Genomic DNA, 25931 nt, shown 5'->3' on the forward strand with positions numbered 1-25931 from the left:
TCTGGAGGCTGCTGCAGATGCTGTTTGCACACAGAGGCAGCCTGTCATGTTTGTGATGACCCAAAGATGTATGTATTTTTGTCAGACAGGCTATAGTACATTTGCATACACACGGCTGGTCTCAGCAGAGTTTCCGGTCATGTCTTTGGAGGCTGATGTTTTCTTCAGTCTAAACCTACAGCACATTTAATTTTGTATTGTCTGTGTAAAATATGAAATGCACATAAAGCACAGACAAGTTTCACAGTGTCTGTACACTACCAGTGTTCACATTATTTCCTTTTTTACTACTGTCAGGAGTAAAGCTTTATATGATGACTTAAGTCATTGAGCCTGAGCATGCAACATTAAACATTCTGTTCACAAAAGTTTGGCAAATAAAAATGTACAATTTTTGTCCCAGATTAAATAACAAACTGTTGGCAATATATCTTATCTATGAGAGTTATAGGACAAAGATTATTTTGTGGTTGTTGTTGTTTTGCAAAGGGTCTAATAAGTATAGAGGAAGTCCTCTCCATCCAACTGCTCCTTGTTCAAAAAAGCTACATAATGGACCAAATATTATTTTCCAATGGTCCTTATAGTAATAATACCATATTGGTTATATCTTTAACTATTTCACAGTTAATGCTAAAAACTACTTGTGTGTAGATCGGTTGCTCTCCTGCCCTTAAACATTTCAGTTTACATTTCATGATAAAGACATTTATTGTTCCGAACACATGACATCTTGAATTTGTTGGGGAAAGCAGAAATGATGTTGCTTCTTCAAACTGCTTTTGTTGTCATAAAAGTCCATAAAAACATGTGCATGTGTCCTCACTTCATCCCTCGGCGGAGCATCTGATTGGCTGCAATAAGCATGACACTGATGATGAATGCAATAGCGAAGGCACAAATCAGACTTTTGCGCACGCATGTGTGTTTCTCCTGCTGCGTAGGACTAGCTGGGGACACATTTAAGTCGATGTTAGCAGAGTAAGAGTAGGACAAACATATATATATATATATATATATATATATATATGAACATGAATATAATGAATATAAAACTTACTGTCAATGTCTACATGACTCTCGGGACTGTTGAGGTGGTTCTCCTCTGTCATAATGATGTGTTCAATGTCTTTCATAGTGAGGTGGTCTCGAAACGTGTCATATAGCAGCCTCTTCAGCTCATCCACTGTCAATTTCTGCATGTCACACTGAAGATCCAAGGCACAAATAGAAGTTCACGAAAATAAAAAATTAGAATGACAGTAGAACATTTTTTTCCTGGAATCAATCATCCCTGGAAAAACAGAAGTATTAACTAGTTCCTCAAGACAACCATAATAAACAAATATACATAGGCAGCACGGTGGCTGAGTGGTTAGCACTCAGCTCAGCACTCTCTTCACAGTAAAAAGGTTCGATCCCTCTGTCGACCAGGCCATTCTGTGTGGAGTTTACATGTTCTTTCTCAGTCTAAGTGGGTTTCCTCTAGGGACTAAGGTTTCCCCCATCTGCCCAAAATATGCAAGCTTGGTCAAATCCTCCAGCTCAGATAGTCCTGACCAAGCCTTGCAACAAGATCATGGAGATGGGTTCCCAGGCACGGGACTGCCTACTGCTCCTGAGGAGATGCCCCAATGACACCGAAAGATGAGTCAACTGATAAATTTCCCTACAGTGACAATGAAGTGTACCTACTTAATGTCTGTGTTAAGTGTGAACTATCTGAGCAAACATCTGGGCCAATAACTTGAATGAAGCTGCATGCTGTTTACTGGAAACAGAAATGCATATTTGAAAAATCTTCACAAAAAAGGTTTTTGTTGATTTCAGACCTTTTCTAATAATACTCAAATAACTATATGTCTTTAAGGGATTGTATTGTTTATTTTATTTTTAATTAAAATAGATGGCTCATTGCAATCATGAAATGTCCCTCTAGTAATATCTTGAAATGAAAATAATAGACAATAATAGAATTATGTCTTTAAAAAAGACATAATTAGGCCTTCAGCTGGTGGGTTACCTTCCAGAAGACGGAATCAAAATCTGCACCGTGAAATTTATCAGGCATTCCAGCAGCAGACAGTTTAGGACCGAGCAATGTGACGAATTCTTCAAAGCCCACCTGACCATCCCCTAAATAAGCACACAGAGTTTAAACTTGACAGGCAGCCTACTAGAAGTAACTTAGTCAATACTTGATAAGGTACCATCCATGTCGAGTCGCTGTATAATGACCTCCAGCTCCACCTCATTGGGCATGTAACCCAGCGATCGCATGGCCATCCCCAGCTCCTGCTTAGAGATAAAGCCATTCCCATCTCGGTCAAATACCTTGAAAGCTTCGCGAATCTCTGTTCAAAGAAAGGGAAGAGAAAAGTTCAATGCTAAATGTAAGGATAGCATAATAAAGAAATAGATAACACTATAAGCTAAAATAAATTAATAAATAGTTATTGTAAAAAAGCGTTATTGTCATTGAACAATGTGGTATGTGCGCATTATTTTAACTTATTGTTTAATAAATGACAGATAGAACTATCATTATCTAACTATCAACTCATACTCATTAACTAACATACAACTCATTACAACTAGCTATTAAGTATTTTTATTCTACTAGTTATTTATTTCATCTTTTTTTGTAATCCTGCTTCAGGGGTATTGTGTCAATGCTATGAATTTGTTTCAGTGTTATTGTTTTTGGTCTATATTTTCTTGTTTTATTATGACAGGCCTAAGCACAGTATCAGGTGCTCAAATAACTTAGACACAGACGTCAGGGCCACAGTAAGCCCATGTTATCCCTGGCTTTTTGAGGACTGGAACAAAGATGGCAAACTTTCACATTTGAGAAGACTGCATTGTTTCGTGGGGTCTATTTGAGTTGTCTAGACATTTTGGAAGCTGATCAATTTTAGTTGAGTCATGTACGCACAATAGTATGAGTCAAACAGGCCCGTGCAGAGGGAGTCAGGGGTTCAGCTCAAAATGAGGAGTGCATCGTCAAACCTGTTAGGTTTGTTATTGAGGGGACTAAAACGTTAAGCTTTTACCAATAGTACTAGTCTTTTTGTTTGTTGTAAAGCCATTTAGAACACTAAATAAACAGAACACAGGTATGTCAGCTCTTTTGGTCAGATTTTGGTAATATATGTAAAAAATACAAGACAGAAAAAAGCACTTGAGGGCACGGGGCAAAAAGGGGAGGGGCTTGAGCCTCATTGCCACAGTCTGCACATGTCTGGAGTCTAATTCAAAGACACCTTCCAAAGTCAAATGTAGTCATATTCCCTTTAAGTTATGTTAAATACATATCAATTATCAATGGGATGAGATAGAGTTTACTAAAATAGAATTAGCTAACTGCATGATGACTGCACATTAATGGATGAGACACTCAGTCCACTTGGTGAAAATGTCTTCTAAGAAATGAATTATAGCACTTTAAAATACAGGGCTATGTTGTTTATCTACAATAAATAGAATCTACAAAAACAGAATAGAAAGGTAGACTGTAAAAAAAAAAAAAATAAAAGCTTAAAAGATAGAAAAAATATTTATTTAGAATAGTGCAGCACTTTGTTTTTGCACTGTTTTTGTTTATAAAATGTGCTATGTAGAATGAGTTTGGAATTAAGATCATTCCAGTATGGTTACAAATGTCCTGAACAAACATTAGTTCTAATGGATGTAATACGCTCCGGATTACACCTGTTGGATTACACAGTGTTATGAGGAAGCCCCACCCTCTAAGCATATTTATATGTTTTTAATTAACCACAAGTCGAAGTGAGTAATCCATAAACAGAGACATTTGGCACCTTTCCTCTGTGGAACATCTCAATATTCTGTTTGAAGTGATAAAAACAGCAGTTGCACATCAAAGCTGCTCAAACCTCTGCTGCTCTTTTTGATGTAGATCTCAAATACAAGCACAAGACCATTCACTTAGCCTCAGGTGCTCCCAGGTGAGTCAAACCATAATTTACACAGGAGGAGCTAAAGATATAAAAGCATAAAAAACAACTCTAATGGAAACATCATGTGTAAAATAAATCAGTTTAAGATTAATTCAAACTGATGAACAAGGTTTAAAATGGTTACAATAAAATTATATTTATGGTTACAATAAAAACAATTCACAAGACAATAAAACAAGAAATATGATATGGTTACAACGATGTTAAAGGGTCCATATTAAGACTTTTTTATGATTCATGTTAATATGTTTCCTCATCAAAAACATACATGTTTTGTTTCTTTCAAACATGTTTAACACACAAAGCTTGCATATGTAGGCTGAGTTCTATTTGATCCACGCCCCCCTTGTGATGTCATGTACTAATACAGGAGGTTCTCCACTGTGTTTTAGCCTTCATACACCCTCACTAGAATCATTTGAATAATTTCAGCACTGGAATTGCCAATCCCTACTGTACTAATAGTACAAAGTAGCTGTTAACTTGAAAACTACCACTACACGACATCACAAGGTGGACCAGAGCATTTTGAGCTTTGGAGATGTAGACAGTGTAATAATGCAGGATAACTCAAACATATGTAAATGAAACAAAGCACAACTCCAGTTATGTTTTTGATGAGGTAACAAAATTATAACATGGCTTAAAGCTCACAAGAATCAGTTTTGTGTAATATAGTAATAAGCAAACCTCCATCTTTCCTGTATATACTAGTATGTCATTTCATCTTATGCATCAAAACATGTATCTAACCCCATGGCACATCCTAACACATCTAATCAGCATGCGTGTGTAGGACAGAGTGCAATGCCATCTGCTATTTACATGCAAAGCCACAACAGGACAGCAGCTCTCATCCATCATGGTGTAGTCCAATGAGCAACTTAAGGAGTGATGGTCTGCATTGGCAGTCATGGGAGTGGGCACACAGCTCTGAGCAGGAACCTTGACCTGTGTGACACTGTATTATTTGTTCAAATTACAGAGCAACTTGACTTTGGAGTGCTGGAGTCAATGTTGTGACCTTTGATGCTATAAATCTACAAAGCGAGGTGCACAGAGGTGGGACTGCTGATGGTTTTGTAACATAGAAAAGAATACTGAGATACATATGCATCCACGAGTTATAAACATGATGTCTTATGGTAATACAGGAAGTTCTCCATGCACCTTCACTAGATTGATTTGGGTAATTCCAATCCTGGAATTACCAATTAACCATGAACTTGAAAACTTGAAAACATAATATGATTGAATTATTGCTCTTCATAAAATCCAACTGATGAAGAATAGGGACTTTGAGACCTTGAAATATTAAACATTAATAACAATGTTAAGTAATTAGTAAACTCTTACTTCGTACATGTTTTGTTTCTTTCAAACATGTCGTAATTTGACTTTAATTAATTTGATATGTAATTTCTTCAGTTAAATTTTTTTTCACCAGATGAGATATCATTATGTTATATGTGTAAAAATAAGAATCAGTACAGAAAAAAAATTTGAACATCTTAGTGGAATTATTAATTTGTTATTCTATAGTTTTAATTCAAAATCAGTACAAGCATTATACAAAAGCCACATAATGTGCTATTTAATTTAAAAGTGCATTGTGTAACTTTTGTGGTGGAGAGTCTGCTTTTCTCTAATTGTTATTATAATATGGTATTAAACTTTTCTATCTTCACTGAGACTAAACAAGACCATGTTACAGGTCAAATCTTTAGAGAGACAACTTTGCTCATAGTAAGAATGCCTGTTTTTCAACAAGGTGTTTTCAATCTACAAAACAACCTGTAATGTAGAGCTGTCGGGTAGAGCCGTTTAATACACTGTAAACCCAAACGCTCAAACTATTTAAGTTAAGGTCACAATTAAGATGTGTATACTCAAAGTTTTAGAGATAGTGCTACTAACTTAATTATGTTAAGTTACTGTAACATGCTCTTCTTTTTGAGTAACTTTAACTAAACTTTACCTTTTTTTTAAATTTTTTTTTTTGAGGGGAACTATTGTGGGTAAAAGCATAGATGAGATACAGCTTAGTAGAGCCCGACCGATATGGATTTTGCTGTGGCCGATATGAAACCGATATAATGGGAGTTGGCGCTGCCGATAGCCGATATAATCGCCGATATATTTAGTGATGTAAAAATTCACTGTAAATGTTGAATTGTTTAAAAAACTTAGGTTTGGCTCTGGTGGATTTTAAATTGGGTTTATTTAGGCAACATTTATTGTTATTCTGCCTCTTTACATCATATTTACAGACAGTAGGTTGGCTTAATGGCATTTTTGCATCACATTCTAGACACTAGTGATGGGTATTCCAGTTCTTTTTAGAGAACCGGCTCTTTTGGCTCGGCTCACTAAAAGCTGCTGGTTCTTTTGGCTCCCAAGTGGCTCTTCAGATTGTTTTGTTGCAAGCAGGACTAAAGCACGTCTAAAGCAGGACTGAATCAGGACTGAACCAGGTCTAAACCAGGACTGAAAAAGGACTAAACCGGGACTTATTTATTTTATGCTAAACTACAGTCAAATATGCTCGGTTTTTTTTTTTTTTTTTTTTTTTTTTTTTAATCCTACGTACACGCAAATTTCTCAAAGTTTCGTTTTTAGCCGCTGCCGCTGTCAAACCACGAATCACGCGGCGTGAAGAGAAAAAAAAGTGAGAGAAAGAGAAAACACGGCTCCCAATAAGGATCAGGCTCCCGTCGTTCCCTTTAGAGAGCCGGTTCTAAGAGTCATTTCGTTCGCGACGGACCCATAACTAGTAAAGAAAGTAGCGCTATTAGCCTTTAGCCGTAAATACGTGCGCGCCGCGGTAATTAATTATATGCGCAAATGTCATAATTCACAGGTCTGTTCACAGCTCATTTACATATCAGTGCAGGTCCAGTAGCAAATATATGGCCAATATAGTCACTTTAGAACAGACCAATAGAAAACAGTCTGTTTATGTGCGGGAGCTACAGCAGCTAACCCATAACAAATGACAAAAACTAGCTTCAGAGTCGACATATTTCCACCTCTCACCGCTCATACAGGCTCCTCCTCACATCACAAGTCTGCACTAATAAATGTCCTTTTAATCCAGACTCAAACCGATTGTCCGTAAAAAGAATATAATCTCAGTGTTTGGATCTGTGTCTGCAGGTCTAAACAAACACATGTGAGTGACGCGACTCTGTGGTGTGTTCAGGGACAGTACGGACACACAGACAAATGACTCCGTAGATAAATACTGATGTGGAGCCACATATTAGGACATTTATCTGTCTGTAAATTGGATTAAATAAACAGAATGTAGAGAGTCTAAGCTTTATAACGTGGTATAACATGCCCACGTGAAATATCGGCCCCTATCAGCAAGCATATCGGCCACCTAAAGTTGCCCATATCAGCCGATAATATCGGCCAACCGATATATCGGTCGGGCTCTACAACTTAGTAGAATTAAGTAATTAAAAAATACTATGTAATGTGTGTATAATGTACTATGTGTATACTATAATTTGTAACGTATGTAAGTATGTATGTATTATTAAACTAGATACATATTATATAATGTTGATTAGATTGATTAGATTAGTAAATCCCCTGATTTTCACATGGGGAACGTGTGTGTATACTATGATGTGTCTATGTAAATATAATATGTGCATAATATATATACTATAATGTGTGTAAATTTATTTTTTATTTATTTATTTTTTTTTTATTTATTTTGGTCACAGGTATATTTTGACATTAGTTCATAAACAGTCATATTTAACATATACAGACCGAAAAGGTGCAGGCTGAAGCTTAAAGCTTATTATGCCTACCCTTTATTCCTTGACCGAAAAGACAAGTGGTTGAAATGAGTTTCCTCCACAGAGTGGCTGGGCAGGGTGAGGAGCTCAGTCACACAGGAGGAGCTCGGAGTAGAGCTGCTGCTCCTCCACGTTGAGAGGAGCCACCTGAGGTGGCTCGGGCATCTGTTCTGGATGCCTCCTGGGTGCCTCCCTCAGGAGGTGTTCCAGGCATGTCCCATCAGGAGGAGGCCCCTTGAAGATCCAGGACACGCTGGAGGGACTATGTCTCTCTGCTGGCCTGGGAATGCCTTGGGGTCCCCCTGGAGGAGCTGGAGGACATGTCTGGGGTGAAGGAAATCTGGGAGTCCCTGCTTAGACTGCTGCCCCTGCGACCCGGCCCCGGATAAGCGGAAGAAAATGGATGGATGGGTGGATGTAGATACTTAGCAACTGGATACTGGATTGTGTGTACAATCAAAATCATGAACTACAAACAAAACTAGAAATTAAATAAATTATTCCAGTGGTTTGAACTCCCAGTTTTAAGTCATAATAAATGAAAATAAGTGAGTTGCCTTAACAGAAAACTATGAGTCATATTAACTGCAAATATCTGAGCTGAGCTAAATGAGCACTTTTAATTCAGCTGTTATCAAAAGGTACAAGCAACAAGCCTTTCAGCCTTTCCTTAAAATAACTGAGGCAATCGATTGCCTCAATTTTTTTGAGTTCTGGTAACTTATTCGGGTTAACAGTGCAGTGAAGCATTCCAGGCAGAGCAACGACATATTCATAGAAACAAGCAGATGATGGACCCCCAACCAAAAAGTTACATAATGCACCTTTAAACACACAACAGCTACTTTACCCTTATTCTTTATTCCATCTCTCCTTCCTACTTCCACATGATGTCCTTGAGAGGAACTGTTGTAAGGGTCTCCATAGTCTACTATAAACTCAAGGTCTATAGCCAGAACAAAACAGCCTGGCATTCATGTAAACTGCACAAGGTTTATCATTAATTCTCCATTGTCCCTGCAGCATACTAGCCTGATTCATCAGACGGTTTCACTTCATGGAAACCATCTGACCTCGCAGCATTAGGATTCATTTGCTTGACAGTAGTCGGGCTTTTTTTTTTTAAACCAATCACTGCTATTTGGTCATGACGTATGTAATGCACCGCTAACGGGGCTAACTGGTATATTAAGCTTTCCCCAAATCCCGTAGGAAGAAGAGCAATAACATCTTTCCCCTTGTTAAAATTCACCAAACATTCTCTTTGTTCCGGCTTTAAATCTTCAATCTAGGGAATTGTTGCCAGCACAGAATGTATGGCTTCATCTACATCCATCCCCACCGCTTTGTTACTGTTGTGCTTTACCACAAAAGGGACCCAGACAGGCGCTTGAGTTTGATGTCATAGCTTCACAGCTCACTGCTGATTGGCCAGTGCCCGGTCTACAACTTCCGGGGTTCTTGCAAACCATCTACTGTATTCCAATTCCTGACCTAGTCACTGGAGAGAAATTAAATTGAGCGGAGGCACTAGGTGGTACCAGCCTGGCTAACAGCATACAGCCTCATCAGCAAGGTGTTAACAACTCATTTTTTGAGTTGTTAACACCTTGTTTGAGTTTTAGTCATGAGTATTTAATCAAGTATGTAAAAGACTGTTCATTAAAATACTGTCATATAAGCCATCACAAGTGATTTATTGCCAAATATCAATATTGTGATAAATTTTGTCTTATTGCTTTTTAATTGGCCCCAAGATCTAAATATAAAATGCATGTGCTGGTCCAAAGTGCAAGAGACTGTGTAAGTATGAAGAGCACAGGTGAATTATTATAATATTTGTATACAGCCTATTGTGGCAACTTCCAAAAATAATTACAACAGATTGTAAAGTAAATATAAAAATATTTGAGTTTCATGCTTTTTTTCAATGTGTGTGCTACAAGTTTCCTCCTCAAAAACATACCTGTATTTGTGTTTTGTTTCATTCACACAGGTTTAACACAAAAACCATGTTTAGATTGTTTTTTCTCAAACTAAAGGCACTTGCTAACTTGAAAAAGAAAGATCCAAATGTTGATTGCAGATTGACTGAGCGTTTACTTCACCATATGAAAGGAGCTGTTCTAAAGCCTTGCTCATGCTTAAAATAATGCCTAAGAACAGTAGTGATTTTAACAGTTATGGGTCTGGTCAAGCAGTAACGGAGGGAAACAGGGGCAGATTTTTTACATTCAAATAGCTCTTATTCAGAAACTAGAGGGACTATTGAAATAAGTAAGGTATTAGAATGTAGGAAAGAGTTAACACTCTCCAACAGGGTAAAGTTAACCCTGTGATATTCTTTCAAGTTGTTGACAAAAATTTTTTAAAACCCATGTCGGTAACGGAGGGAATGAAATATGCAGCACTTTTTGGGCAATAAATACAAACAGTGATAACTACTGGTTCTCACTTACATATCCTTAACAAACTGGTTTGAATATTTGCTTAATATAGTTTTCTACCATATGGTACAAGATTAGGTTGAAAAATCTCTTACTTTTTGAGTAATAAGAATTTTTATTAATGGTAACAGAGGGAAAATTGTGCAAGCAAGTAGAAGGTGCATGATTTTGCATAATTTGTCAGCTTTTTTGTTCCAAATACTTTAATATTACTTCAAAATGAAGGGAAACTATTTCTATAAAATATGTCAGTCCTTCCAAGAAAAAATTTTCATTTTAAATACTTAAAAAAAAAAATCATGTACCTTCATCAACAGTTCAAAGATTAAATAACACAAGATATGATGAAATACATCAATTTATTTACATGATTTGCAGGTCTTTGAAATTTGGGATATAATTTTTGTTCTGTGTTTCATACATGGTCTGTTTAAAACGTATGTAACTTTAGAACCAAAAATGATACAGAAAAAAGGTAAACAGTTTCATAAACTAGAGTACATATGCTATCTGTTGAACACATTTTTATATCAGATGCATTAACTTGAATTTTTGACCTTGCTGTATACTTCTGCTTGACCGGGCCCTTATGTAGATAGATTTGAATACCTCCTCCATTTGTGGTTTCAAAATTAGCCAATGCAGTTTTAAATTTTCAATATAATGGCCAATCTCAAAAATAATTGTAAACCTTTAAGCCATATGCCTTGAAGGCCCTATATTACACTATTTTCTGATCTATGTTATAATGTTGTTCTCTCATCACAAACATACCTGGAGTTGTGTTTTGTTTCATAGACACATGAACACACACACACTACATATTTAACCTGAAGTCTTCTTTCCAATTTCCAATTTCCAATCTCTATTGAACTAAAGGAAAAAAATAGCTGTTAACTAGAAAACTAAAGTGGAACCGAGCATTTTGAGCTTTGGAAATGTAGACAGAAACAGATTAACATATGTGAATGAAATAAAACACAACTGGAGGTACATTTTTGATTAGGTAACAGTATTCTAACATGTCCTACAGCTCACAAGAGTCAATGTGTAATATAACACCTTTAACTGCTTGATTCATAGTAGCTAAAGACTTTACCAGAAACTTATATTTAAGTTTGCCATGTTTCTAAACTGTGATATAACAACTGACTAGAAGAGTAAGTAACCTGTGTAGAGCCCGACCGATATATCAGCTGGCCGATATTATCGGCCAATATGGGCACCTGGAGACATATCGGCTATCGGCCGATATGCTTGCTGATGTGGGCCGATATTTCACGTGGGCATGTTATACCTCGTTATAAAGCTTAGACTCTCTACATTATGTTCATTTAATCCAATTTACAGACAGATAAATGTCCTAATATGTGGCTCCGCATCAGTATATATCTGCGGTGTAATTTGTCTGTGTCCGTATTGTCCCTGAACACACCACCAGAGTGACGTCACTTCACTCTCGTGTGTTTGTTTACACCCGCAGCGGTGCGCAACATTGAGATTATATTCTTTTTCGGACAATCGGTTTGAGTCTGGATTAAAAGGACATTTATTAGTGCAGACTTGTGATGTGAGGAGGAGCCTGTGTGAGCGGTGAGTGTTGGAAATACATCGACTTTGAAGCTAGTTTAGGTTTTGTTAGCGGTTAGCTGCTGTAGCTCCCGCACATAAACAGGCTGTTTTCTAATGGTCTATTGTAAAGTGACTATATTGGCCGTATATTTGCTACTGGACCTGCATTGATATGTAAATGAGCTGTGAATAGACGTGTGAATGATCCACATTTATGCATATAATTAATTACCGCGGTGCGCAGCATTTACGGCTAAAGGCTAATAGCGATAGTTTCTTTACTAGCTAGGAGTTATGGGTCGGTCGCGATCGAAGCGGCTCTTAGAGCGAACAGCGGGAGCCTGCTTCTTATTGGGAGCCGTGTTTTCCCTTTTTCTCACTTTTTCTCTTCATGTCGCATGTAGACCCGTAGTTTGACAGCAGCAGCGGCTGAAAACGAAACTTTCAGAAATCTGCGTGTGCATAGGATAAAAAAAAAGTACATATTTGGCTGCAGTTCAGCATAAAATGAATAAACCAGGACTAATCTTGGGCTCGAGTGAAGGAGAGAGATAGAAACCGAGTCCCGACACTCAGTCCTGGTTCAGTTCTGGTTTAGTCCTGCTTGCAACAAAACAATCTCAAGAGTCACTTGGGAGCCGAAAGAGCCAGCTGCTTTAGTGAGCCGAGCCAAAAGAGCCGGTTCTCCAAAAAAAAACCAACCTGGAATACCCATCACTAGTAGCTAGAATGTGATGCAAAAATGCCATTAGCCCAATCTACTGTATGTAAATATGATGTAAATAACAAATAAATGTTGCCTAAATAAACCCAATTTAGAATCCACTAGAGCCAAACCTAAGTTTTTTAATCAATTCAAGATTTACAGTGAATTTTTACATCACTAAATATATCGGTGATTATATCGGCTATCGGCAGCTCCAACTAACATTATATCGGTTTCATATCGGCCACAACAAAATCCATATCGGTCGGGCTCTAAACCTGTGTAGCTCGGTCATTGCGCTCTGTGGACAATAGCAGCCCCTGACTCCATAATAATACATGATAGGAATGAGAATGGAATCTGATTTGCTGTTATCTGATCTAAGATGGTGCTTATAAAGGTTGCTTTTCATGAATCCGAAATAGATTCCCCAGACTTGTTTATTTCAACAATTTTAATATTTAATAGACTGTGGCTCTTTGGTGTTACATGGTCAGTGGTCTCTGTGTCTACATGAGTAACATTTATCCTCTTTATATTATGACTTGTTATTGGGCAAAGACATACAGCGTTAAACTTTTTCTGATTTTGTCAAACAATTCATTAAAGGGCTGCTATTTTTAACGTTATGGATCACTGCATTTTCGGGTAATTTTTGTGTGCTGTAGGGAAGTCAATAAAAGGATGTTACTACCAAAATGTTTGTTCCGAAATAAGTACTCTTTTCCATTGCATACTAATTAGAAGACTGGGGTTAATTAGAAGATAAAGCGTAACAGGCTGTATTTGTCTCCAGATGCATTATATTGAGAGGGATCTTGATCTCGACCCTCACATGTCTCAGTCTTGTCTCTTATCTTGTGGTCTCGGTACACTGCACTCTCAAATCTATCAAAATCCAGACAAACGGCTTATTCTGGTTTGTTTCCATTTGTTGTTTCCCTCTCTAAGCAGCTTCGTGGTAGCTGTTCTTCCACAGACTGTCAGAATCCTCATTACCACTGACATACTTGTGAGTTGTGACCAAAGAGAGCATTTGACTCAATCAAGTGGCAAAGCTTTTCATTGGTAATGTCACATTTGTACTGTACTCATATCAGAGCCAATGTTTCAGTATAACAGTCAATACTCTGTCTAAATATTCTCCTTCCATTCACAATTCAGTACATTATTTTTATATAAATAACAAGGCTTTGTCAGATTATCAAACACAGTAATAGTAATAGGTGTTGTGTTTTGAAACCTGAATGCTAAAATGTGATGTAATGGACAAAAATGCTCTTGCCATTGTCTTCTACTACTGATTTAATTGTTGTATATTAAATAATAACTTTAAATGAAACTACATGTTGGAGCAGAAAAAATATTTTAATTGGATTTTTGTTGTATGAGAAAAATGAGATAGTGAATAATTTCATGGAGGGTTAAAGCCTGTCTGCAAAGCTACATACTATTTCCCTGGAATATAAACAAACAATTTGGCCTAATTTTTTTCCCCAGCTGTTGTTTAAACTTAGTGGTCTTACAGTTGGTAGGGGTTGGACACCTCAGGCCTTTATTCATTCAATATCTGCTTAGATGTTGGCTCCATCCCAAAGCCCAAATGAAAGGATTTTTTAAAGATCTACAGGATGACTTTTGTATTTGCTTTGTGTATCTACAACAAAAGACACTTGAACATCTGTGACCTTATGTAGGCTAAATCTGAACTGAACACATTGACCTTTCAATGTGAGTTCCCTGGTCCCTGCCCCTTCAAACACCCATGAAAAAAGAGCCTGGCATGCTGTGAAGCTGTGCCCACAGCAGCAGCCATGGGCTGGTACAAAACAAGTGTGACAAGCAATGAGAAAAATGCCACCAACTTTCCACCTCCAGTAAATAATGAGGGAAATCCCCAGCAGTGGCTGCAGGCCAAAGTAAGAGTGTGAAAGCACACAGGACCTCCAGAGCAGTGTCACACATTTACGCACCAGTGCTTTGTGCTTGTGTTTAGGGATGCTTGGAGCAAAACATCTAACCAGATATTGTGCTGTTTCGTTTTGCTACACAGTTTTTATTTACATGGACTGCTTGTTAAGTTTGGTCTACCAATCAGGGTGACACAAAAAGGCTAGGTTTAGTGGGTAAAATCAATCCTAATATATACATGCACAAACTAGGATTTATCTGATAATTTCAAACTAAATTAAAAACAGAAGCAATCAAGCACACTTGCATGTGCTATCTTGTTTTGAATAAAGGGATCCACCACACATAAGACTTTGCCGATAAACATTGATAAAAACAATGGCAATGGCTGAGGGAGATGGGAATCATAAGAAGAATCATAATCCTTCTCTATTATAAAGCATGGGTATGCTCTCTCTCCTAGAAAAAACATGCACATTTAGGGAATGGTATGGTAGTGACATGTCTACCCAATCCTTTCACCATAGAAACGAGTTTGATCTCCTTTTCTCCCTCCTGATAGTGATAGATGAATGGCTTTGATGGAGGATTTGATGACAACTGGCTGGGTTTGTCCTTCTTGTCTCTGTCCAATTTGTCCTGTCTCCCTTCTAGTGGTAAATGTTGTGATCAAAGTGCATTTCCATGCAGATGTGTCACTGAATGCCAACGTCCTCTTGGTTTATGTCTTGGAGAAGCAGACTAAGAATGACTTGTGTTTGAAGATATGCCTTTGTGGATAACTACATTTCCCAGAAGTCCAAACGTTGTTATGCTTGGCAAAAACAATTCTTCTCTTGACGATCTGGAGGTGACGTCTTAACAAGTGGCCATTGTTCCACAGGGAGGACAGCTTCTTGAATATTCCGAACAGCCCCTATTGCCTTAATCTGTTCTCTCCAAGGACAGGTCTGGTGATAGCTCATGTAGGACATCTGTCAGGCAGACCGCATCCATGTCCAGAGTGTATGTCACTGGAGGAGTCTACCACTTTTTCTTTCAGCTGAGTGACTGCACTGGAGCATGCAGGAAACTATTTTTGAACACATAAAATGGCAAATATATATATATGATAAAAGAAACAAAATAAAACAACTTTGTGTTTAGAAAATGCACTATGTAACTTTGTCATTGTTTGTATAATCCCTCAGTTGTCCAAAAAAGAAAACTGTATTCTGTTTTTTGAGAGCACATATGTTTTGCCACTCATCCAAGCAGCTTCTTCAGATCTTGCTTTGCCTGAAGTGTTTCACAGTGTGACACCACCAGCCAATGTTACAGAGCAGAGCTGTGGAGGGGTTCCCCGCTCACAGTAAGAATGTTACGTTTTTCAAGGTATTTTTTAAGCAATTGAATAAATATAAAAATATTTAGGGAGCCCCTGCACAGCTCTGCTCTGTAAGATTGGCTGGTGGTGTCACATACTTGCCTGGAGATAGATAAAAGCACATTACTGGTAAAGTTACTCAGATTTTTCTCTCGTTTAAATTATGGTAAAGGACTTAACATTTTCAAAAGTAGTAATCTGGACTGGAGTAAAACATGTTTTGTCTCTTACCTGAATGTGAGGGGAAATGTCTATTGACTACTTAAGAAGCCTTTTGTAGTTATTTTATCAGGGATGAAGGACAGAGCCACTTCACAGACCTTTTTTTTTTTTTTCAATTTCGTTGATCCAGCTACACAATTAAATTTTCCTACTATACTGTACCTCACCTGCCTATAGCTTCAACAGTATGATTGCATTGCTCACAAAAGAAGCCACCCAGACTTTGGACTTATTTACAGTAAACAGGTTAGAGGAAATAAGGAAACAGGTGCTCTATTGAAGACACACAATGGTTCCCCTTGAGAAAAGGCCCAGACTGTGATTGTCCAGTCTCCCGAATACAAGTCTCCCCGTTCACCTTGACAACCAACAACACAGCCAGGACATTGCATGGATCCGGTAATAGAGTTAATACAGTGGGAGGCAAATGAAGAGGTTTCAGAGCTCTGCAGGAACTAAAGCCAAGAAGAAGAAAGCAACAACGCAATGTCCTTACCAAAGTCACTGTCAATGGAATCCTCTTAAAGATCCTATGTGCATTATTCATCCTTTTTGTACTGCATTTGAACCATAGACTGTATAAAGACATGGACTAAGGTAATGTGACATCACAAGGCTAAGTCATAAAGCAAACAAAATAGTGAAATAAAAACACCAGAATCATGTAGAATGGGTTAATACAAAGATTTTAAGATTTGAAAACAGTCAATGGAGTCGACTGGAGCTGGAAGCGCCCCCATGTCCACATCCTATTTGGAACATGGCAGCTAATGGATTAGCTATGTCCATACAGCACAGTCTATGATCTGAACACATTTGCATCATGTTTAAACTTTTTAAAAATCTAGAGAGAATATGACCTGAATTGAAGCTTTTTACAAAAAGGATGAAACTATAATGTTGCAATTACCTCTATATATATTAGGCCTTGCACAAGGAACATTTTTTTTGAAGTGTGATATATTCCTGAAATAAATATAGACAATAATCAATAATATTGAAATTTGTGCCACTGACACAATAACCCCAGAGCAGAACCACAAAACCACAAAAACTATTCTAAATCTACAATACTGTTGAGAAATCACGAGATGCAATAAATAAATGTCAGAATGGATCACTTTAGTATTTAGTTTGCATCTGTAATGAGTCAGAGAAGTGATTTATTCAGCCTTTTACATCTTAAATCTTACAACCAAAAAATAACCTAACATGTCTCAGTAGTGCAAAGAAAAAGTACACACTATAAAAAATTACATATTGAACAATAAGTTCATATAGAAATTCCCATGATGGGCCTAACTGATATTAGAATCCTGACATGATCTGAAGGAATCCAGTACACAGGAGGAAACAGGGAGAAAAAAGGGAGGATGAAGGTTCAAGGGAGAAAGGTAGACAACACTTCATGACATCACAGGGTGAAGGAAATTGATTTGATCTCTTGGGAAGGACACTGAATATGCACAATTTGCATGGATGACAAAATTCCAGGTATGTTTTTGTTATATGTTTAAAAGCTCAAAATTCAGCTTAATATCTCGTTATATTAACTTTATTTATTCCCCACCTGATTTGTGTTTGTGAGTTATCCTAGCTCTGCTCTGTCAGCCTGTTTATTTGTAGACAGATATTGTTTTCCTTGACACCAACTTTATAATCTGGAGGTGAACTTGTATGAGCCAATATCTGAGAAGCCAAGAGTGTCATTTGTCTATGTCTGCACACCGTCCGGGCTTTACAATTTGTGCATAAAAATCCAACCAGAGCTGAGAAATTGTTTACAGAAAGTCCAATTGGATAGAAATGAAAGTTGTATCCTTCTATTACGAAGATATACGCAAATGACTATCACTGCTGATTATGTTAATATGGGACATGTAATAGGATAATAAATATGTCTAATTAGGAGTTATGTAAAATGGTTAGGGGACTCCGTACATGTGTTAAATCTATCGGTACCTTCATTAAAAAGATCTTTTCCCATGTGGTTACATCACTAGCAGCAGTATGATGACACCAGCGTCTGAGATAGTGAAACAGGAAAAACAAGAGGCTCTTTGTAACCACGGGCTATAGCTGATAAAGGTTTGTGAGCAGATTATTAGGTCTATGAGGGATCACGCTCAGATAATGAACACTTTTAGCACCTCCAGCGATAAAATGTCAGACCAATAGGACGTCTGTTCACGCATACCATTTTATGAGCTTCAACTTTCATTCAGTTTAATGGCTGATCACTATCTCGACAATTATAGGCCAAAGGGTTGAGGCTGACTTCCTGTATGATGATAGACTCTCATATACTATAATAAGAGTGGCATGGTTTCTTTTACATTATATTGTACTGTTTGTTTAATTAGGCTGATGGGTATATATTAGAAAGTCATGTGCTCCTGTAATAGGCACATCCAGAATGATATGTCTCTCCATAGAGGGATATCAGCCTGGTCCTATACGCCTTCTGTTGTATATCAAGCCAGAATCAATGTTCATGCAATCAGATTTGTTTTTAAAGGTGCTATATTAGGCAAAATGTGTGAGCTTTAAGCCATGGTAGATTGTCGTTACCTGATCAAAAACATATCTGAAGTTGTGTTTCATTCACTCATGTTTCAGAAACCCTTTATTATTAGTCTGTCTGCATCTCGAAAGCTCAAAATGTCCTGTTCCATGAAGCAATAGTTTTCAAGTAAATAGCTACCTTTAAACTTTAGGTAATTAGAGATTGGTAATTTCAGAGCAGAAATCAAAATGATGTTGTATGGAGTTTAAAAACATAGTGGACCACTTCCTGTATTACTACATGACATCACAAGGTGGAATAGAGTATTTTCTGTTTGAGAGAAGCACTCAGCTGGGTTTATGTGTTAAACATGAAGGATCTCATTTACAAACAAAATCGTATTTCTCTGATCTCATATATGTGAAAAGAATAATCTTTGCAATTATTTCTAACCTTTGTCAAATCATTTTTTTTATTGATACTGACTTTAAATCAATTGGTTTTAAATTTTTTAAATGGGGACACCTTCACATTTTCATTTTGACTCTGTAGTGTACTCAGTGGGTGATATAGTGGGAATATGACTCTCATTGGACTGACAAGGAGACTGGGAGGACATGGCTCTTAATGAACATGTTGTCTCTAATGGACGATCTCTGATTGTGACTAAGTATTTAGTCTGCCACAACAGGGGAGCCACATCACTCACACAAATCACTGCACACATAGAGGATTACATTTGTCTAACTGTCACTGTATTTGATGTTTAGATGATGCACGCACAACGCATCCATATTTACAAAGCGCCACAATTGTTCAACCTTTGTTCTGCTGTTATACACATTTCACCCAGCTCCAAGATTCCTGCGCGGTTGTCAGTGCAAAATCGGGTGCTTTGCATGCCGAGTGGATGAGCCTGTATTCTACTACAATGGCTGATGTCTGGGGATTCTCTGTTGGCTGATCTATAAATATTGTTGTGTTGTGTGTTGGTGCTACACAGAGGGACAGAATGAGCTGAAGAGATCTCCAAGAGTCCAACTGCCAGTGTTTTGTGGTGCCGGAAAACCGAGGCCTTATCTTTGTCAGCACATGTTCACTCAGATGGTTCAGACTATATGCTTTATATATAGTTTTGGCTTGGTGAAATGGTGAGACTGACACTTTGACACCGATATAATAAAGTGAGATCATGGGTGATGTTTTGTGTGTGAATAGTTTTTGCATGTTTACATTTATCAGCACAGAACAGCAGACAACTGTGAGACTAGCACTATCTATCTTTAAATATAAAGAATTTTAAAGCTTATTATATATTTTAGACCTCCAATTAGTCTTATCTGGCAGGCTTAAGGAAATAGCAGGTTTTCCATTGTTGAGGTATTTTTATAGCTTTTAATTTATCAATGCTACCATCCCATGGCTATTTGGCACCTAAGGCCCAAATAGCTTTGGTAAAAGCTTTATAAAAGCTTATGTCAACTAAATATGCAAATACAAAAGGAGATTAATTTGTTTCCTTCAGAAAATGGTATGAAAACAATTGCTTTAATGTACCCCTATAGCTTTACATATAAGATAAACCACAAACTTTGCTAACACAACATAAGCCTAATGGTGCAATCCACACGAGAACCTTATAATGTATTATGGCAAACAGCAGCTTTCCCAGTGGTTTATGTGTAATGGTCCAAACTTGGCTCAGAAAAGTGGTCTAATACTGCACTCATTAAAAAGGGAGACACAAGGCACGATATCACAGACATTTATAAAACAGAGTGCTCAGAGAATCTAACAGATACAATGGCACATAAAACTTTAATACGGGAATGGGAAAACCCTCAGAAGCAAGTGCTGAAGTTGCGACAAGAACTATAAAATGGATCAAAACTGTTCTCCCCCATGATAACATAATTAAGCTCACATCTGTCAACTTTTAAGAGAAGAGGTCTGATCTGGAGGCATCATGAAGCAATGCATGATTTGAATACTTAAAAGGCTTTATGAGAGGAAGGAGACATGAGGACGAACTGAGGGCAGCATCATTGACCCTTCCTATCCAGACTACCATCTGCTCAAAGACCAGCCCCTGGAAACTAGTGCAGATACATTAAAACTACAAGCACTTTATCAGACTCTTTCAAATATCCATTAGGTGTCCGATTTAAATGATAGCAGGAAGTTAGTCATTCATATATTTCAGTGAAAGATAACAGAAGTGGAACACTGTAGCAAGGAGTGCTGGTCACTCAGTGTATTCACTTCCCACAGTATCAGAATGTTCAATATCTTTGTGTACGAACATTTATTGAATAATACATTTCTGTGAATGACATAAATTTGAATGACATAAATTTGACTGTAGATCTTAATTCCTTTTACTTAGACCGAAGTCGAAGTCGAAATATTAACAGTCCAAACATTTAACACCAAAAAGTTTCAAAATTCTCCAAAAAATTTCAAATAAATAGCTGCCATGTATAGAGCTCCCTTCGATTTAAACAGATTTTCTTCAGTGTTAAACAGACAAACAGTTTTGTCCCCACTCTCAAGCACTGATGATATATTATTTATTTCTTTATTTATTTATTTATCACTCAGAAGTCATTATGCATTTAAATAGTTATAATTAAAACATGCATTTAATAAGTGATTTGCACAGGCCCCCATCTCCATGAAAAATTCAAAGACATGCAATTACAACTAAATGTGTCACTTCATTACATAACCATTATTGTGCCTGATGACTGAATATGTACTTATAGACAAACACAATTAAGATTAACATGTCCAAGTATATCATTACATAAAGTATATTGCCTGTGTTGTTTTCAGGTTTGGAGAGTTTCTGTCAGATGAGCCTCACAGTGTCTCAAGCCTCAGGGTTTAAATCCAGACACCTCTCTTCAGTAGATAAAAGTTTCATAAATGTCACAGAGATTTTGAAATATAAATGTCCACCATACTGACCTGGAACCATACCTATATTTATTAAGGGCATTATCATAACTAATATGCCTACCACGTTCAGGTTTGTTGCATCTTTTACTGATGTTTACTCTCATGTTTTTCTCCTCCAAAGTATCTCTGAAAGAATAACAGTGGTAGGGAACCTGCCCTGGATCTCAGTAAACAAGTGGATTTTGTATGTCCCCAGACTTCCCATCCATCTCAGTTGGTCATTCTAAATTGATCGCTTAAATATGAGAGTAAGTGGCCAGTCTATGCCTGTGACTAACAAGTTACTGTCAATGATTAAAAACTGAGAAAAAGCAAAAGAAGAGGAATTTATAATTGAAAATACAATTATTCAGTATTTGCTCTAAGCCGACGAGCTTCTCTGTAGACAGACAGTCATAATATTGCAGTCTACAGTGTGTCTAAATGTCATCCACATGTCATCCTCCACATGCTACAGTGTCAGTGGACAGTGAAGCTGTATTCTCTTGCATTTTACCCATTGTTAAATCACACATGTTAACCGGCCTTCAGCTGTGTAAATTTGGTTGGAGTGATATTGGTCAAGAAGCAACAACATTTAGAAGAATTAATATGATCTTATTGATATTATTGTATATTTTTATAGTTTCAATTCAATTTTGTTTTGGAAATAAATTTGCATTGCAGTTCATTTGAAAAGGACGGCTCAGTGCAAATTTAAGGGGGTTGAGAAAAGACCACATGAGGCAAACCTAAAGTAAAAACAACTGATGATTGATTAATTGTGAATGGTGCCTTGACTTCTAATCATGTTAATTGCCTAACATGTATTGTTTATTCAACACATAATCATCGGTTGCAGTTGAATGGAGAAGTTCTTTCTGTAGCCTACGTGGTGCACACTGAGAAATGTGTCTGCACATACAAACAGGTCTGGCAACTCTTTCCTTCATAAAATGTTAAATGGTAAATGAATTAATGAATTAATCATTACACTGTAGTATACTGTGGTCATCTTGAATTGTGTTGGAAACTCTTCACTCCAGCATAAATACAGCACAGGCCAGGACAGCTGAACAGAGCCATAAACCACATTTTTTGATAGTGGCATTAACCATCTTTTAGTAGTCAATAGATCTGTTCCGTCTGTGTCACGTTGAAATACATTGCTGTATATTGTTCAGCATGGGTGCTAATAATATAAAACTACTTATACTTGCACATTGTTGATGCACTGAGACAGTCACAACACTTGTGTGCCAAGAAAATGATCGTAAATATGGTTAGAGATACAATGAGCTGAGCTACAAGGGAACTCGCACCATGCTGTAATTAAAACATGTGAAACTTGAATGAAAGAATATTTGCATGGACCTGGACAGCCATCACTGCAACACAGTTTTTGTAAATACAGCAGCAGTGATTCTTGTCTGTGCACAATTGATAAACAGAACACCATTCCCCCTATGAATTTTATGCCTGTCATTGTCATTCTTGCCTTTTTGCTAATTAAATTTAAGCAGTCTTTGGAGATAGCAGATTTTCAATGTCAAATGGTGCAAGGGCAGGCAGCCACTTGTGGGTCTTAATTCACCTGTGATGGCAAAAGCAGGTGAAATCAAAATCCCTTAACAAAAAGGCCTCAGTTAGGACAATTTAATTTTTGTGGTTTTGGTTTTGTCTGTACACAAAAATGAAAAGCTTTCTGTTAATGACAACACTTCAATTAATTAACTAGAAAACACCATTTATCAAAGAGGCTAGGATAAATATAAGCAATTTAAAAGTAATACATCTTCCTAATGGGTTTAAATGGGTTTTAATCTGCACTAGATTGAAGACAGGTATTTATTTATCAGCTAGCTTCTTCAATGTCAAATATGTCACATTTCTCACTCTGCACAGCCCAGCACTTGACTCCCATTGTCTCCCACTGTCTTAAGGACAAATGAAAGAAATCAAGGACCATAAATTCTCACAGGTGTCACCCATGGAGCTTAAAGGCACCTCTGACATGTAGAATGAATACAAAGAGGGCAACATGAATGAATGTAGATGAGAAGTGAAATGTGTTTTATATGGGAAAGTGGGGAATGCAAAATTCTCATAAATAAATAAGTAAATAAATCAATTAAGGATTAAGGATGAATCCCATTTCATTATAAAATAACAAAAATGTAATAACTATGAAGACACCAATTTCAATATCACACATTTTATGTAGCTAGTTTAGTTTAGTTAATATGTTGTTTTAATTCTTTCACTTTGTTTTTTTTATTTTTTTATTAAAACTTAAAAAAAGCAGTGAAATATAAAATATCTGAAAAGATAAAGAATAGAGTGTCCGAAGCTGTCCGTGGTCCTGAACTAGTTGCTGCGGGGTGACTGCTGTTTCCCAGCATCTGCTTCCTAAACCACATTCCTACACGATAAACTTACAAGTCAGAGGCATGTAGATAAATGAAAGCATACAGACCTTCCACCTCATCCTCAGGCAGGTTAACAGGGGTCCGGTAGGAGAGGACATCTGGAATAGTGCAAAGTCCCTTGTACATGAACCTGGTGGTCACAGCACGCACTGGCATTTCTGCGAGGGGAAACCAACAACTGTGTGGCGATCTTCATAGAGCCTTGCTCTCCGGAGTTTGGAGACAGACACCCTTTGCTACTGTCCAGAATGTCTTAACTGGACACGAGTATTTAAGCAACACGTCCTTTTGTAAAGTTCAAGGTATGTTCAAAAAGGTTAGTATAAAACACGCCGACACGTGCGTAAACAGCCTTTGGTTCAGATGCATAGACATTCAGTCAGAAGAATTACAGCCTGTGCTAATTAATATGCACAGATGGTTAACTTTTACTTGAAGTGTTTAGATTTAATCACTTTCCAATGTTAGCGTTGATAAATAGCTATTGAGATTGGCTAATTAGAAAGTCAAATGCGTGCTCTGATATTGCCTGACTAATTGGCTATGTTGACGTGTAGCTTCTGCATAGAGTACAAATAACCACTTAGTCGATCGCTTCTCTATTGATTTCCAGAGTCGTGCAGCGCGTCTTGTGCTTTTGAAAAGTGTATTTCCCGTGTAGTCTGCCTCACTTTTCTTCCTCGTGGTGGCATCTTCTTAGAAAGCGATGGCACAATAACAAAAAAGAGACAACCGAAAAAGGAGCAGTGGCACGATGGTTCTGGTCCTATCCAGTTAACGAGGCGCAGATAGCCCGGACCCTGCTGGTTGTTGTCGCCTTAACGCGGCTTCGGGGAGTCCTCGTGACCCCCTTTTCTTCGGAAACACCATGCGCTATGAGCCGCTCATCCGCTCGCTCTCCTGTCTCACTCACAGGCGCACACGCGCGCGCGTCTCACGCCCCATCATCATATAGTACTCTGCCAAACAGCTACATGGTAGAGTCGACACGACTGTCAAGTGGCTGGCTGTAGCATCCCATAATTGCAAAGAATTGTGGTTGGCTACAGCGATACAGCAGCAACAGGTGAAGAGCCGTCTGCAGTCTTTCCTGTTACAGCCCGTTCTCAGAGGATTGTGGGAGTTCAGTCTGTTTCCAAAATAACCATTATTCCGGAATACAAAAACGATTGTGCCTAGCGATTTGTTCAGTCATCAAAAGAAATGTTACGAGGCTTAGGCACAATAAACGCTACTATTAGAATCAAATTTTTTATATGCTTCCTAATCCAAATGAAACTTTAGCATTAGCATTAGCTGGGTCCTTGCACATTGAAGATCATCTTAGCAATACTGACACATTAAAGAAAAGAAAGAACCACTTTTCAGCTATAAGTACTTCATTACTAGGCAAATTATGAAGTAATGTTAGTGTAACAGCCCTCATGAAAGAGGAAATGTCCTCTGCAGCCCAGGCCAATGCATCACTCACCAAAAACAACAATCTGATTTCTTTCAGTCTATCATTTTAATGGCTATAGTAATTGATACAGTTCATCTAGTGGTAGGGAAATAATAGGGTATAGTTTGTACATGTATGTGAAAAAAAATAAAGTAAATGGAGTGTTGTGTATTGTGAGATAAAGAGGAAGCCAGAAGAGTATAGATCAGAAATATTTCTGTGCAGCAGTAGCCTGTATAAGTTGCATTCTACACAGAGGTCAACAGGACATAAATGATAATAATGGGAGGAGTGGAGAGTGAAGGATGCACCTGTATGGAAGAGGAATGTTGCTTTTGATGAGAAAAGTATAACTGAAGGAAAAAGTGTAAAATGATAAGTGCTATTTGGCAAACATGAATTAGTAAAGTCGTTTGTCTATAGTGACAACAACCATGCAGATGATCAAACAGTCACATAAATGAGAAGTTGCATTTTATCACTGTGATATTTACTGCATTTAGCAAATCTTTAGTCATTAGAAGTTTTTAGTCATTAGAAGTCTTAAAAATAAATGTATTCCAAACTTTAGATGCAAAAACACAACCCATATT

The 25931-nt window shown here is 37.5% G+C and overlaps 1 protein-coding gene across 1 annotated transcript; it reads right to left on the bottom strand.

The window, feature by feature from the left end:
- Window positions 1-822: 822 nt before the first annotated feature.
- Window positions 823-24053, bottom strand: cabp7b (calcium binding protein 7b). The gene is made up of 5 exons (XM_020925345.1): window positions 23945-24053; window positions 2211-2354; window positions 2024-2136; window positions 1061-1208; window positions 823-950 (listed from the first exon to the last, which is right to left on the bottom strand). The coding sequence occupies exons 1-5, from the start codon at window positions 24051-24053 to the stop codon at window positions 823-825; spliced, it is 642 nt and encodes a 213-aa protein (XP_020781004.1).
- Window positions 24054-25931: the final 1878 nt, after the last annotated feature.

The sequence above is a fragment of the Boleophthalmus pectinirostris genome, unplaced genomic scaffold (assembly GCF_026225935.1).
Source record: "Boleophthalmus pectinirostris isolate CB_2022bp ecotype Guang Dong unplaced genomic scaffold, ASM2622593v1 HiC_scaffold_18, whole genome shotgun sequence".
Classification (NCBI taxonomy): Eukaryota; Metazoa; Chordata; class Actinopteri; order Gobiiformes; family Gobiidae; genus Boleophthalmus; species Boleophthalmus pectinirostris.